General features: G+C 46.9%; 1 protein-coding gene across 1 annotated transcript; it reads right to left on the minus strand.

The window, feature by feature from the left end:
* Positions 1-9079: 9079 nt before the first annotated feature.
* On the minus strand, positions 9080-9772 carry CLDN14 (claudin 14). The gene has a single exon (XM_036388571.1). The coding sequence runs from the start codon at positions 9770-9772 to the stop codon at positions 9080-9082; it is 693 nt and encodes a 230-aa protein (XP_036244464.1).
* Positions 9773-16745: the final 6973 nt, after the last annotated feature.

Raw genomic sequence — 16745 nt, forward strand, 5'->3', positions numbered from 1 at the left:
GGGGTTCCTGCCCTTGGATTTTTCCTGTCAGTGTTGAAGAATTTATGTGATACTGCAGAGAAGGGATTATAAGAGAAAATAGAATAAAATCACTGAAATTCACAAATTATTTCAGCAGTCGGGATGAAGTAATTCAAGAGTTGGAACATTAAAATTTCACTTTCAAGCCATGTCAAATATGAAGAGTATTGAAACTGATTCCTTGTCCTTTTTTCTTCCTTCTCGTTTCTGCAGGAAGAGAGGATTTTCACTTCTAGAATTTCTGCTTGGATAGCTCAAGATGAATTTTGGAGTGAGGTTTTCAATATGATCTATAAATCCCTGAGGGTAAGGAGCACAGGCAGAGCTGTGGTTTCACCCTATCCACTGCACACACGGTCTTGCTATAAAAATAATTATTGTAATTATATCCTGTAGTAGTAACAACTTCCAGCATCGTTTCGGAGCTTTATCAGAAGGATCCAGGTGGAAAATTCTTTCTGATGGATAAATTCAGGCTCATGAGCCTTGGCTGGGAGCAGCCACACGATGGCAACGTTGCTAATCCTTCATTTTGTTCATGGAAGCAGCTCCTGGAGCTGGGCTTTGCCTCAGAACGAGGAGTGGAGCTCTGGAGTTCTCTGGGGTTTCAGGGAAACTTTTCCTTCATGGTTTGACCTGGAGAGGGACATTTCCCAAGGGATGGAGTGATGGGAAAAGAGGGAATGGTTTTAGGATGAGGGAGGGCAGGGACAGATGGGATTTTTGGAGGAAATTCTTTATAATGAGGGTGGTGAAGCACGGATTGCTTGGAAGGTTTTGGACTTCCCATCCCTGGCAGTGCCCAGGGCCAGGCTGGACCCTGGGGCTGGAGCACCTGGGACAGTGGGAGGTGTCCCTGCCATGGCAGGGCTGGCCCTGGGTGGGCTTTGAGGTCCCTTCCAACCCAAACCATTCCAAAATTCCATGCAATCAAACCATTGTGAGACACTTTGTGGCTCTCAGCTCAACGTGGGCAGGTTTTTAAGAGGCAGGAGGAGAAAATGCCACTTTCCTCTTTTTTTCCCCTCCTTTTTTTTTGCTTTTTTCCCCCCCTGTAAAAAGCTTGAACCCGTAAAAGGCTTTTCCCTGGTGACAACCATGCAATTCCTGAAGTGGTGCAGCTCTGAAACAGGAGAACAGGATCTGGCACTGCTGAAGGAGCTCAACCAAGTTCAATCAAGATCCTCTTAGATCTTGGACATGATAAATATGGGCGAGTTTTGGTGGAGACTGGAAGAAAAATGTGTCCTTTCAGCCAAAGTAACTCTTATCCCGACAAACATTTTGCTGGATTGTTATTTGAATGAATATTTAATATAAAACATGCAACCTGCTCTAATAAGAGCACATTCATAATTTTGAGCAGGCAAGCCCTGTCCAAAATTCCCCTGGCTTTGCTCTGGGTAAGGAATAACTTAAGAAGGAAATGTTGGACTGCAGCAGCTCTTGGCTGAAGGACACAGTACAGCAGGAACAGCTGTGGAAGCAGATTTACTGCAAGAAGTGAGGCTGCTAAAATCCTGACAGTACTTTGATTTTTTTCTGCCTTTTTTTTTTTAATGAAAAAGTCCAATATAGAGTTTATGACTTTTCATACAGTTATTTATTTTAGGAATAAGAGAGCTGCCAAACACAGCAGGTAGTTAATACCCAATTCAGACTGTGTTTAAATAGGGAAGGAGCTATTGGCTGCATCCTTTGGGATTCTGTGATTAACCCACAGGGAGCTGGAGGTGGCTTTTTCCAGGGGCTTTCGGGTGAAACATGAGTGGGAGTTGGCTCCCTTGGGCTGGAGTGAAGTTGGAATCAGATGTAGCAGATAATTCAGCTCATCCTGAAATGATTTCTCTACTGAAATGAGCTTTTCCTTTGGACATGGGAGATGGAGCTGCTGGAGATAACCTGGAGCTGGGATGGAGATTCAGTCTCTGCCTCTGTTCCAGACATGGATCTTTCCTGCTGAGGGTGGTGAAGGTTCTGAAGAGTCAATCCCAGCTGAGGGAGCTGGGCAGGGGCTGGAGAATCCCTGAGGGAGCTGGGCAGGGGCTGGGGCTGGAGCAAAGGAGGCTCAGGGGCCCTTGTGGCTCTGCACAAGTCCCTGCCAGGAGGGCACAGCCGGGGGGGTCGGGCTCTGCTCCCAGGGAACAGGGACAGGAGCAGAGGGAACGGCCTCAGGCTGGGCCAGGGCAGGCTCAGCTTGGACAGCAGCAGCAATTTGCCCATGGAAAGGGAGCTCAGGCCTTGGCAGGGGCTGCCCAGGGAGCTTTGCAGTGCCCAGCCCTGCAGGTGTCCCCTGCAGGTGGCACTGAGTGCTCTGGGCTGGGGACAAGGTGCCCACGGGGCACAGCTGGCACTGCACGGGCTGGCAGGGCTGGGCCAGCCCCGGGGATTTGGGGTTCTGTGTCTCCTGTACTCAGGAAGGAGGCTCAGGCTGCTGGGCCCCAGCTGAGCTGCCCACGAGTCCTTGGTGGGACCCTGGAGGGTGATTGTGATTCTCCCTGCGTGTCCCATGCCAGGCAGAACTTTGGGATCAGCTCCAGAGGCTCCATGTGTGACCCCTGCTGCTCCCAGTCAGCTCTGGCATCTCAGGTTTGGGGGATGAGAGGGTTCAGCCACAGTTTTGGGGGATGAGAGGGTTCATTCCCAACCCACAAGGGGCTGGGGGCCTCTGGTTAGTGCTGAACAGTGGCCACTTCTTTAAACCCCTCTGGTGAACTTGGCAGCATTCACTGAATTCTTATTTTTGCTTGGTGCTCATCATAAAAAAGGAGGGATAACAATCCTTGCATCCCTCCTGAGTGTGCTCTGAGGTTAAATCATGGAATCCCAAAATTATTTGTGTTGGAAGGGACCTTAAAGGTCACCTCATTCCAACCCCCTGCCATGGGCAGGGACACCTCTCAGGAGATGATGGAACTCATTAGGCAGAAAACAAAGAATTCAACAAAGTTGGCCAAAACACATCTTCAAAATGTGTTGCAGGAGGAACAGAGGAAACTTTGGCTGGGGCTGGGAAAAGAGAAGCAGATCTGGCAGCGGGATTGACAGGAATTGCTGCAAGTCTGGTCACACTGAGGGAGAGCTGGAGCTGATGCCCAGACACCATAAAAGCTCCAGAGGAAGGGAAGGTGTTGAGTCCATGGAGTGTGAGCTTCTCTAAAGAGCAATATTCTCCTGTTTGGGCCTTGGAAGCAGCGAGACATTCCAGAAGTTCTGTTCACAGCCCATTTCTGCTTTTATGGGCCAGTTTGCTCGTGTCTGCCGCGTAACTTCTGCCAGGAGGCAGAACCACAGCTGGGAGAGCCCAGATTGCTTTGGGAGTCTGGAGAGGAGGAGCTGAGGCTGTGGCAGAGCCTGAGGTGCCACCACTGGGGTTCTGCTGGCTGCACTGCATATTCCAGTGCTCGGGATGTGCTGCTGGCCACGGGATCAGCTCCACGAGCCCAGAGATCCCAAACGGGGGCGTCTGCCTGGATCCAGGTTCCAAAGACTGGGTTCAGATCCCAAAGGCTGGATCCAGGTCCCAAAGACTGGATCCCAGGTCCCAAAGACTGGATCCCAGTTCCAAAGACTGGGTCCAGATTCAAAAAACTGGATCCAGGTTCCAAAGACTGGATCCCAGTTCCAAAGACTGGATCCAGGTTCCAAAGTCTGGATCCCAGTTCCAGAGTCTGGATCCCAGTTCCAAAGGCTGGATCCAGGTTCCAAGGTCTGGATCCAGGTTCCAAAGTCTGGATCCCAGTTCCAGAGTCTGGATCCCAGTTCCAAAGTTTGGATCCAGCTTCCAAAGTTTGGATCCAGCTTCCAAAGACTGGATCCAGGTCCCAAAGACTGGACCCAGGTCCCAAAGGCTGGATCCAGGTCCCAAAGTTTGGATCCAGGTTCCAAAGGCTGTATCCAGGTTCCAAAGGTTGGATCCAGGTCCCAAAGTTTGGATCCAGGTTCCAAAGGCTGTATCCAGGTCCCAAAGGCTGTATCCAGGTCCCAAAGGCTGGATCCAGGTCCCAAAGTCTGGATCTCATCCCCAGACTGGATGAGTTGGGAGCTCCAAAGAGCCTCACCCCAGGGCTGAGGGAGTGGCAGTTCTGGTGGGGCACCTGCCGGCTCCTGGTGCCAGGGGTTCTGTGGGGCTCTGGATCCAGCACAGCCCCGTTTGTTGCGTGCCCAGGTCACTGAAAGAACACTTGGATGGTACTGGAGATGGGAATTCCTTTCCTTTGCTCTCGGTTTTTTTCTCCTGCTGGCAGCTTGCTTGGTGGGTTTCCCTTGCAGAGGAAGCAAGCACCAATTCCACAAAACTCTAGAAAACATCAACCAGTGCAAAGCTGATTCCCTGAGTTCACAGTGCTCAGTGGAAGGAAAATATTTTACTGAACTGTCCCAATTTCCAGATTCTTCATCCTCTGCTTCCTTCCAAGAATGAGTGGGCTTAAAATGGTCTGACTTTGCAAACAGGATGTAACCCAGATCTGGTGTTACTTTATCTGTGCTATTTTATCTGTGTTATTTTATCATGGGTTTCACAGAATCATCCAGGTTGGAAGAGACCTTCAAGATCATCCAGCCCTGCCATGGCAGGGACACCTCCCACTGTCCCAGGCTGCTCCAAGCCCCAATGTCCAGCCTGGCCCTGGGCACTGCCAGGGATGCAGGGGCAGCCACAACCTCTCCCAAGCACTTTAACTCTGATTTTCAAGGCTTAGTGATGCTCCTGAAATTTTGCTCTCTGTGTTTTCCACGGAATGATAAAATGTGACCAAGTGGAAGAAAGAGGCAGCTCAGGGCAGGGTGGAAGGCTGGAATTGCTCTGTCCATGATCCCTTTTCTCCCACAGAGAGCCATGAAAAGCAGCTGAGGTTCATTAGCAAGGCAGCCGAATTGGGCTGGGATTGCCAGGGATAGCAACAGTGGTGGTAGCCCCAGCCTGGATGGATTTGAGAGCACCCCCGGTGATCAATACCAGTGATTATGACATTTTTAAAATAAAATTGCTTGTCCTTGACTCCAGTGGAAGGGAGATCTCCCTCACACATCCCACGGGTTGCAGCTGCTCTGCTCAATACCAAACACTTTGTGAAATGGCCAGCAAAAGCCTTTCCTTGCCATCCCATCCCTCTGAGGGGGCAAAATCCTCCTGACTTTGATTGTCTCTGCTCTGGAGGCCTTTTAGTTAAAAGCTCTCTAATAGATTTGGGAGTATTGACAGTAATAATGAGCTTATGGGTGAAATGGTGACCTCAGGGAAGTCAATGGAGCTGGAGTTCCAGCATTTTAAATATCCACACATCTCTATGAAGTCTGTACTTGTGCTCTCAGCAGGTCAAATCTCTGCATTGATTCACTCCCCTTTCCAACAGTTTGCTTACCAAACATCTTTGAAGTGTGAGCTAATGAAATTAATGTCTTTTCCTCCTGCTTAAAGCAGAAAATAAAATTAACCACCTTTTCCCCCAGGAAAAAGGAGGGAGGTTGGGTCTGTCCTGCCTTTCTTGTCCATAGAGCGTTTTAAAGCCATTCAGATGTTTGAGTTTATGGGAAACTGTCTGAAGAACAGTCAGGATTCTCAGGGAAGGGTTTAAACATGGCTTCTGATGGGCTGAAGATTTGGAAAGGATGATCTGAATTAAGTTGGGAATCAACACCTCCAGGTGCCCCTTTAGTGATAAGAATAGGAAATGTGGATACAATGAATGTGGGGAACAAGCTGTATTTGTAATTTTTAAGAAAACAAGTGAAAAATAACATTCATGCTACATGGCAAAGCAAGGCATGCAAGGAAGGGATAATGTCTTTTAGTAGATCAAAGGAGGAAAGAAGGAAAAGAGGGAAGGGAAAGGGAAGGAAATTTCAAGGAAAGGAAAGGAGATTTCAAGGAAGTGAAATTTCAAGGAAATTCCAAGGAAAGGAAATGTCAAGGAAATTTCAGGGAAAGGGAAAGGGAGAGGAGAGGAGAGGAGAGGAGAGGAGAGGAGAGGAGAGGAGAGGAGAGGAGAGGAGAGGAGAGGAGAGGAGAGGAGAGGAAGAAAGGAAGAAAGGAAGAAAGGAAGAAAGGAAGAAAGGAAGAAAGGAAGAAAGGAAGAAAGGAAGAAAGGAAGAAAGGAAGAAAGGAAGAAAGGAAGAAAGGAAGAAAGAAAGAAAGAAAGAAAGAAAGAAAGAAAGAAAGAAAGAAAGAAAGAAAGAAAGAAAGAAAAGCAGACACTGGTGTCAGTTTTAGCATGGAGTAAGATCCCCTGGTTCACAGCTCTGTGACAGAAACCATTTCCCTCTCTATTGACATCTGAGCACTTCCAGGAATTTTTGCCAGGATTTATAAACTGTTCCTACTCCTGTCACACATTCTGCCTGGCTGGGGATTGCTGCAGTAAGAACAGCCCTGCACAGGAGTATTCCCACCACACCAAAACCTGGCCAGGGAAGGAATTTATCAGTAGATGGCAAACCCTAATGACCCACAGCCATTTCCTCCCTTGGAACTGTGCTCCAGCATTCATGGCTGTCCAAGCCCTGCCTCAGGCTGATATCCAATCACTTGGCAGCATCCCTTAGGATGGAAATGATGGAAAAGCCTAAGGCATTTACCACCTCCATTGAGCTGAAAAAAGCATCCCAGAAATCCATAATGGACCATGAACAGTTGGTCTCCATCTTCCCTAAGAAGCTGTTGTGCAGTTTGTGTCCATTCCCTGCATCTCAGAGTCTGTCCCTGAGATGTTTGCAGGGTCATTGATCACAGAATTTGGGCTGGAGGGGACCTTAAAGATCACCCAGCTGCACCCCTGTGCCATGGGCAGGGACACCTTCCACTGGTGTCCAGCCCTGGAACCAGCCCAGGGAGGAGCTGGAGCTGCTGCAGAGAGCCCAGAGGAGGCTCCAGGATGAGCAGAGGGATGGAGCAGCTCTGCTGGGAGGAAAGGCTGGCACAGCTGGGATTGTTCACCTGCACAGGAGAAGCTTTGGGCTGAGCTCAGGGTGGCCTTGCAGGGCCTGGAGGAGCCCCAGGAAAGCTGGAGAGAGACAATTTCCAGGGCATGCAGGGACAGCACCCAGGGAATGGCTGCCAGTGCCAGAGGGCAGGGCTGGGTGGGATCTTGGCAATGAGGAATTGTTCCCTGGCAGGGTGGGCAGGGCTGGCATGGAATTCCATCCCTGGATCCCTGGCAGTGCCCAAGGCCAGGCTGGACACTGGGGCTGGAGCAGCCTGGGACAGTGGGAGGTGTCCCTGCCATGGCAGGGGTGGCTCTGGGTGGGCTCTGAGGTCCCTTCCAACCCAAATCCTTCTGGGATTCTGGGATTCTATGAATATGCAGACCAGGCTGCTCCAGCCCCAGTGTCCAACCTGGCCTTGGGCACTGCCAGGGATGCAGGGGCAGCCCCAGCTGCTCTGGGAATTCCATCCCAGCCCTGCCCACCCTGCCAGGGAACAATTCCTAATTCTCAATACCCCATCCCTCCCTGCCCTCCTTCAGTTCAAAGCCATTCCCCTTGTCCTATCACCACAAATAACCAAAGTCAGGTCCCAGATCACTTTTATTATTGTTGGTCTCAGCAAATTGCTTAGAAAATCCATTTATTTTTAAAAACAGTGGTGATGTTAACATGAAGCAGTGCTGAAAACCCTCTGTCCAATCCAAATCAACATAAAGCCAAAGGCAATGGTGATCAACCACAAAAGGGAAGGTTCAGAGTGAAACCAGGGGAAATGTTGAAAATCTCCCAGCTCCAGAGGTGACACAAGGTGACAATATAATTGCAAACAGATTTTTCTTTTTGCCAAATGAAGAATTGTTGCCTCATAGGTCTTGGAATTATTTTTTTCAGTGTGTTGGTCCATCTGTTGAAAGTGGGAGACCTATACATTTCTGGTTTAAGAGAAATCCATTGATTCTCTTTTTTGTCATAATTTTATATCCTAATATGTGTGCCTGGGACTTTGCTGTAATGTGAGATGGAGAGGGCTAGGCTTCTTTGCTCATTATTTTAATTTTTGATTGTTTGAATGCACTGTGGAATGATGGAATTCTGTGAGGATTTGAGAAGGAAATGTCTGGATTTGGTACTTCTGACAAGCAGTGGTCACAGTCCATGGGTGTTGGCATGAAGGGTGCCTTATGCCCCAATGGAAGTTCCCCAGAAATCACTGGAGGGGATGGAAATAACCTTGCCAACCCTATTGCACCTTCAGGCACAAAATACCAGCATTCATCCTAAGAAATGAGCACATTTCATTACATGGCATTCATGAAATAGGATTCTAGAAACTGTTTTTCCACTCCCTATAATGCATAGATTGTGCAGAATGCTAAATCTGCTCAACAGCTAAAAGTGACGAATTCTGAGACTTTTTAATTTTAATTTTTAAAGTATATTTAATATCAAATGTCTGGTTCCATTCTATTCCTGACATTTGTGGAAAACCCAATTCTGAGCCACTTAGAGGGTTTTTTTCCCTTGTGATGCATTTCAAAAAATGCACTGAAATTTTATTTTGATCAGGTCAAAACATTGTAATATAACTTCAAATATTGGCTGTAACAGGCTGTCAAATACATCTGTCACGGTGCCATTGAAATTCATATTTCAAGGGACTGTACAAAAACAAACAAAAAGTTAAGTGAAAGAAAAATTAATACCTTGTCATGTTCATGAATTATGGAAATGAGGAGCTGAGCAGGCAATCTGCTGGAAATCATTGTGTATCCCCAAAAAATTCTGGGTTTTAGGGAAAACTGTCTTTTTTTGGGAAGAAACAAAGCGATGTGGCCAGTTCTGCTTCACAGGGCACCGACTCCAAACCAAACTATAATTTTTAACAAAACACCTCTTGAATTACCTGGAAAGCTGTGATGGGAGGTAGACAGGGATGTGCTGCCTTGGGAATATCTCAGCCTCCTTTGACTTTATTTCCCAGGTTTTGCAGGCAGCAGTTCTGCATCCACACCCTGTCCTCCTCCGGGAAGAAAAGGAAGGAACGAACGATTGTGAACTCCAACATCCATTCCAAGTTCTCTGGTGCCAGGCACGGAATTCCCGAGGCAGCCGTGCCCGATCCAGGGAGAGCTCACACGTAGTCACTCAGTCTGTAGCCGCTGTGGGACGCAGATGCCAGGGAAGGAGGGTGGTCGCCCTTGGAGGCACTGAGTGGCCTGGAGGACGGAGGCGCTGCGGAACGCGGCTGGGAAGGCGCCTCATTCCCGAGGTACGACGTGCACAGCAGGGCCCCACCCAGGATGGTCAAGGCCGAGGAGACAAAGCCCAGATAAAGAGCCTGCCCTATCTCGTACTTCATCCCAGCGGGCAGCGTGGGGCTGTAGAACTCCACCACCACCTCGTTGGTGCACCACGACACCGGCACCAGGCAGAGCAGCCCGGCCGCCACGAAGCCGACGCCGCCGGAGCCGGCCATGGAGGCCTTGGTGGGGCTGCCCTCGGCGCAGCGCGTGCACCTCATGCCCACCACGGCCACGGCGGCCGCCAGCACGGCCAGCAGGCAGGAGGTGACCATCATGGCCCGGGCGGCGCGCAGGTCGGCGGGCAGCGCCAGCTGGGAGCGGTGGGCCTGGCACTGGTAGACGCCGGTGCTGTGCCGCACGCACTCCATCCACAGCCCCTTCAGGTAGGCCACGGCCGTCAGGATGTTGGTGCCCACGTGGGCCGAGCGCCACCAGTGCGGCAGGATGGTGGCAATTAACGTCCCAATGAAGCCCAGCAGGCTGAGGGAGAAGCCCAGCAGCTCCAAGGCCCAGCTGGCCATGGGAATGTTTGTCCTGTGTGGTTCCCTTAATGAGGCGCCTCCGCTTGGGTTCGCTTGGAAGGCGCGAGGTTTTCTTGGAAGATCTGCGGCTGTTTCGCCCCGACACCTCCTGCTCTCCTAATAAAAGGTAATTGAGGGAAAAAGGAGTTAATTATTACCCCAAAGCTTTGCCTCTCCAGCCAGTGAGGTGGGTTTCAAGTGCAGCGAGGGCAATAATTAGCATAGCTATCGCTGTTAATCGTGTTTTTGTGGAAGTAATGGGAAAGCAAGCTTCCCTCTTCCCTTATATAAACAGCCTTGTGCTGCCCACTGGGAAGAGAACTCAAGACAATTTATGAAATGGAAAAAAAATATTTGAAATGCAAATATTCCTCTTCCCAGCAGGCTCTTCAAAAAAACAAACATGATTTCCTCTCTAAAGCGGAGAATTAGGTAGTGTTAACACTTGGAATGAAGGAGATTTATAAAGTAGGGAACTGCAGGTTGCTTTACACGACGAAAACACTCCCAGAAGGTCATAGCAGGACTAGGAAAACAATAAGGGTGTATTTGCTCAAAGTAGGGAGCAAAAAGAGTGATTTAAATCCTGTGGAAGAGGATAACAAATATTGGATTAAAGTAGCTTTCCTGACTGCCCAGTATTTCTTGAGGTTGCATTTCAAGAAAGTAACTCGAAGGGGAATAATTTTCATTAGGATCTGGGGAGTTTCAGGTCGTGATTTCAGGTTGTGGGTGAGATGTGGAATCAGTTGAACATCCTGGAGCTTCTGAGGGACAACACCTTCACACTTTGGTCATGTATAAATCCAAGCTGGAAAAAAAGGAATGGCAACTCTTCCTCCTGTATAAATCCCAGACTAAGTGGCCTTTTCCAGTGGCTGCCTTGCCAGCTCTGTTATCCATCACACATGATGTGTGTGGGCAGAAACACGATATTTTAATATATAAAATAACCCCTGCATCACAATCCAGCCTGGAATTCAGAAACAGGAATGAGTGTAGGCTCCAGCTCTGCCAAGCCCTGTGCATGTGCTGAAGCTCCTGCTCAGAGGAGAAAGTGGAAGTGTTTGCTGGAGCTGGCCCAAGCAGGAAAAGGGAGGAAAAGCATCTGGATCAATAATCAAAGCCATCAGGACAGCAGAAGGAGACAGAGGGAGCAAAGTGAAAGCTGCTCCACATTCCCATTATCTCAGACTTGTCTCTAAATACCCTGGAGTGCTTGGAGTGGCATCAATGCCAGGGTTGGTCTCTGTTGTTGTGGCTTTCACTGCTCTCTGCCTGACAGCAAAATCATGGAATCGTGGAATGGTTTGGGTTGGAAGGGACCTTAAAGTTCACCCAGTGCCAGTGCAGGGACACCTCCCACTGCCCCAGGCTGCTCCAGCCCCAGTGTCCAACCTGGCCTTGGGCACTGCCAGGGATCCAGGGGCAGCCCCAGCTGCTCTGGGAATTCCATCCCAGCCCCTGCCCACCCTGCCAGGAACAATTCCTCATTCCCAATACCCCATCTAACCCTGCCCTCTTCAGTTTGAAGCCATTCCCTGTGTCCCGTCCCTCCAGCCCTTGGAAATTGTGTTTCTCCATCTTTCTTGCAGCAGGGGTCATCTCTTCCCCAAACAATCCTTTGGATGTTGTGAAAAGAAAGGGAAAAGGGAAAAGCACAAGGATTTTGTGGCCTGGGCAAGAAAACACCACAGGCTGAGGACCCTGTGCTCCTACACATTCCTTTGGTTTGGAATTTGCCATGGGATGGGCAGCAATGGGATGTTGGATTTGCTGCCTGGAAGGGAAGAGCAAACCAAAGAGCAGCTTTTCTTTAGTGTGCTGGTTCTAGGAGAGATTTTCCTCCTGTTGCCAGTTCCTGGCCTTTCAGGTTCTCTTCATGTAACACGGAAATGAAAACACCTGAGTTGATGTGGCTGCTGAAGGAATTGACCTCGTTTGCAGATTCTGAGAAAATCACAGAGGGTTTTATATCAGAAATCACCATTCCAGGGGAGGTCAGGCTGCAGATTTCTCTCAGCTATCACAGATATGACAGGCCATCAGTTAGGGCCAAGCACAGCACAAAGGAGCAAACTGTTTCCTCCAGCACTACTGGAGATATTTTATTTCTGTCCCAACCATGGGAAGTCCTCATGTATGTTTGCCTTGCAGGTTATTTGGGTTTGAGTCTCATATTAAGGAAAATTAAGCAGTATTTTACTTTTTTATATTATTTTTTGTTTTCTGCGAGGTGCTCCTGGATCTAAGCACGCCATACATCTCAGGGAAATTATCCTGGGAATATTCCTCCATGATCAGGGAGATGTCCACATGGTTTTGGGTCACAGCAGGACCATGAGGGACCTCAAGACATCTCACAGGACATCGGCAACTGAGCTGGAAATGGAGCTTGGGTCACCTGTGTCCTTAATCCCAGCACCACCTTCCTCATCCCTGTTTTTGCCTGGTCTGGACAGAAGGCAGAATTCACAGAGTGACCAGGTTGGGAGAGACCTTCAGGACCATCGAGTCCAGCCCAGCCCCAACCCCTCAACTCAACCCTGGCACCCAGTGCCACATCCAGGCTTTGTTAAACACACCCAGGCATGGGGACTCCACCACCTCCCCGGGCAGCCATTCCAGAACTTTCTCACCCTTGCTGGAAAAACCTTTTCCCTGCTCTCCAGCCTGGATTTCCCTTGGTGCAGCTCGAGGCTGTGTGCTCTGGGTGTGTCAGTGCTGCTGGAGAAAGAGCCCAGGGCCAGCTGAGCCCAGGCCCCTTTCAGGAGCTGTGCAGAGTGAGGAGGGCAGCCCTGAGTCTCCTTTTTTCACTCCCTCGTGATGAGCACGACCCAAGATTATCCTCTCCAATTCCTCACCCCACCCAGGACCTTTCCCACCCTCCTGAGGAGGGATCCAGCTCACTCTGGTGCATTTGCAAAGAGGCTCCCGAGGTCAGGCACGAGGCTTTGCAGCTGATCCTGGGGAGAACAGGGCCTCAAAGGAAAATGTGATTTACACCCCCAGTCCTGGGAAATGGACCCCCCCATTTAATGGAGGTCAAACCAGTCTGGGGCTCAGCAGCAGCTATTTTTAGATGTCATTAAGGTGTTATTTTTAAACATCAGCCATTAAAAGCTTTCTAATTTAAGCAGCCAGCATTAATTAGCCCCGCTTGCTCGGCGTCATGTTTTCCATGTGCCTCCCTCAGCAGTTCCAGCTGCCCCTGGTGCTCAGTAACACTTTCACTGCTGGGCACCAGCCTTCCCCTGCTCCTGCCAAGGGGTGAAAGCAGCAGGAACTCAACACCTTTTATCTCCAGGAATATCTGCAGCCTGGTGGAAATATCTCACTTTACAGCTCCTTTGAGCTGAGGAACATTCTGTGGGATCAGGTGAGTGGTGGCTTGGATGTTCCCTATTGGCTGAGCCAGGCAAATATTAAATCAAAAATCAGCCTTTTTTTCATGTGTGGGTTGTGTTTGGTGCTGTTTCTTTAGAAAGTGAGCAAATTTTGCTTTCTCACTTGGGAGTCACCCTTTTCTAGCAGGGAACAGGGACAGGATGAGAAGGAAAGGCCTCAAGCTGTGCCAGGAGGGGCTCAGGTTGGATATCAGGAAAATTTTCCCCATGGAAAGGGAGCTCAGGCCTTGGCAGGGGCTGCCCAGGGAGCTTTGCAGTGCCCAGCCCTGCAGGTGTCCCCTGCAGGTGGCACTGAGTGCTCTGGGCTGGGGACAAGGTGCCCATGGGGCACAGCTGGCACTGCATGGGCTGGCAGGGCTGGGCCAGCACCAGGATTTCTGTGTTTAGGATGAGCTGCTCAGACTTTGCCTGCAATTCAGTCTAGGAGAAACACAGGAACCAAAAAAAGGCAAAGAAATAAAATAAAAGATGTGAGAAGGCTGTGAATGCCTGGCAGCTGTGGGATGAAAGTTTGTGGGGGCACAAGTGAGAGGGGAAGGGTGCCCTGAGCCCCTGGGCATGGAGAAGATGGGGAGACACCCTGCCCATTCCTGCAGGCCAGCCTGGATCCAGCACATGGCCCTGGCCTTCCCCTTCCCCCTCCTCCTGTGCAGCATGGCAGCCCGGATCCTGTTTCAGGGCTTGTGCTGGTGCATTTTTCTCTCCCTTAGATCTTTCCATGGGAGAGCTCCGGCCCATCCATGTGGGACAGATCACCCTGGGGCTGGGCCTGGGGAAGGAGGGTCAGCAGAGGGGCTGTGCTGCCTCTGGAGAGCCACCAGAAATCTGGGAATGAGAGGAGAGCTGAGCATGCAGACAGACCCCCAGCAGGTTATGCCACTGGCAACACATCAGATTTCCTTTTGGTCTTTAACAAAACAATGGTTGAAATGTTGGGAAGAAGTTCCTGGAAGCACCTGCACCACGGGATGGCACTGGCCAAGATTTTGCAATGGGCCAGTTTGGGGATCAAAGCCCAAAACTCACCAAACATCCTAGCACCACAGGTGAAGCTAAATTGGGCTGGAAACCATTTTAAGCACTATTAAATAACATAAATAACGTGAGAAGGGGGAGCAGGAGTGAGCCCAGGTGAGACAGGGATAACAAACAAGGCAGGAGTGTCCAATGGATATTGGCAGGGCATGCACAGAACGAGGTCATGGGTTTGGGCTGCTGCAAGGAAATGCAGCTGGGGAAGGAGCAGCAGGGTTTGGTTTGGCTCTCAGGGTGTGTTTCTGGGCAGTGCAGAAATCTGCCACGGGAAATGTTAGAAACTCAAGGCCTGAGGCTGTTAAAAACCCAGTGGGGAAAATCACCCAGAGTAATTTGGGGGGGGAGCGCTCGTGGAACTGGGCAAGCACAGAGGTCTCAGAATTACAAGAGGGGCTATGACTTACAGTAACTCTGATACAATTATATATATATAAATATAAAATGTACATATATATATATATATAATTACAATATTCATATATATCTATAATATGTACAATAATGACAATATGAATAGAGGGCTATGAATTACAATAACTCAGAGACAAGAATATGTATATTATATATATAATACTTAAAATATATTATAGATATCATATATATAATATACAATAATTACACTATGGATAGACACCTATGAATTACAATAACTCAGGTAAAATAATATATATAATATAGATATGTTATAATTACAATATATTATTATATAATATATTGTACAATATATAATAGATGATAATTACAATATTATTAGAGGGCTATGAATCACAATAACTCAGATGCAATTATATATATTATATACATAATATATAATAATTACAGTTTGAATAGAGGGCTATGAATTACAATAACTCAGATACAATAATACATACATATCATGTATATATTATAATTATAATATATTATATATAATATATAATAATTTCAATATGAATAGAGGGCTGTGAATTACAATAACTCAGATACAATTATATATATAATATATAATAACTACAATATGAATAGAGGGCTATGGATCACAATAACTCAGATACAATTATATATATTATATATATAATACATAATAATTACAGTTTGAATAGAGGGCTGTGAATTACAATAACTCAGATACAATTATATATATAATATATATAATATATATAATATATATAATATATAATATATAATATATAATATATAATATATAATAATTGCAATATGAATAGAGGGCTATGGATCACAATAACTCAGATACAATTATATATATATTATATAAATAATACATAATAATTACAGTTTGAATAGAGGGCTGTGAATTACAATAACTCAGATAAAAGAATATATATAATATATATAATATATAATAATTACAATATAAATAGAGGGCTATGGATCACAATAACTCAGATACAATTATATATATTATATAAATAATACATAATAATTACAGTTTGAATAGAGGGCTGTGAATTACAATAACTCAGATACAATAATATATATAATATATATAATATATAATAATTACAATATGAATAGAGGGCTATGGATCACAATAACTCAGATACAATTATATATATTATATATATAATAAATAATAATTACAGTTTGAATAGAGGGCTATGAATCACAATAACTCAGATACAATTATATATATTATATATATAATACATAATAATTACAGTTTGAATAGAGGGCTGTGAATTACAATAACTCAGATACAATTATATATATAATATATGTAATATATATAATATATATAATATATAATAATTGCAATATGAATAGAGGGCTATGGATCACAATAACTCAGATACAATTATATATATATTATATAAATAATACATAATAATTACAGTTTGAATAGAGGGCTGTGAATTACAATAACTCAGATAAAAGAATATATATAATATATATAATATATAATAATTACAATATAAATAGAGGGCTATGGATCACAATAACTCAGATACAATTATATATATTATATAAATAATACATAATAATTACAGTTTGAATAGAGGGCTGTGAATTACAATAACTCCGATAAAAGAATATATATAATATATATAATATATAATAATTACAATATGAACAGAGGGCTATGGATTACAATAACTGACACAATAATATCTATATATAAAATATATATAATAATTACAGTATGAATAGAGGGCTACGAATCCCCATAACTCGGCTACAATGGGCAGCCAGCACAGCGAGCTGCGCACATGCAATGGGGATGATTTATGCGAGCCCAGAGCAGAGCTCCTGAGCCCGGGGCTAGCGCGGCTCCATCCCCCCGGGCATGCAGGGTTCCAGACCCCTGACTGATGCCGGGGCTCTCTGCACTTTGCCAGCAGCCAGGAGTGGCGCAGGGCAGCGAGCCCCGCGGGCTCTGCGTCGCTGCAGCCCCGGGGCTTTGTGCGGATGCTGGTGCCCCCCTTCCCCTCTAATCTGCGGGGCTGATGAAAGCCCAGCCCACGCAGAGCCGGGCCCTGGCTGCACAGATCGTGTTCCACAAGTGGATATGCTTGTTCCCAGCACGGAGACTT

This window comes from Molothrus ater, chromosome 2 (genome assembly GCF_012460135.2).
Source record: "Molothrus ater isolate BHLD 08-10-18 breed brown headed cowbird chromosome 2, BPBGC_Mater_1.1, whole genome shotgun sequence".
In the NCBI taxonomy this organism is placed as follows: Eukaryota; Metazoa; Chordata; class Aves; order Passeriformes; family Icteridae; genus Molothrus; species Molothrus ater.

Excerpts from the sequence above, each read along its gene's own strand:
- CLDN14 (XM_036388571.1), bottom strand. The coding sequence starts at position 9,772 with ATGGCCAGCTGGGCCTTGGAGCTGCTGGGCTTCTCCCTCAGCCTGCTG.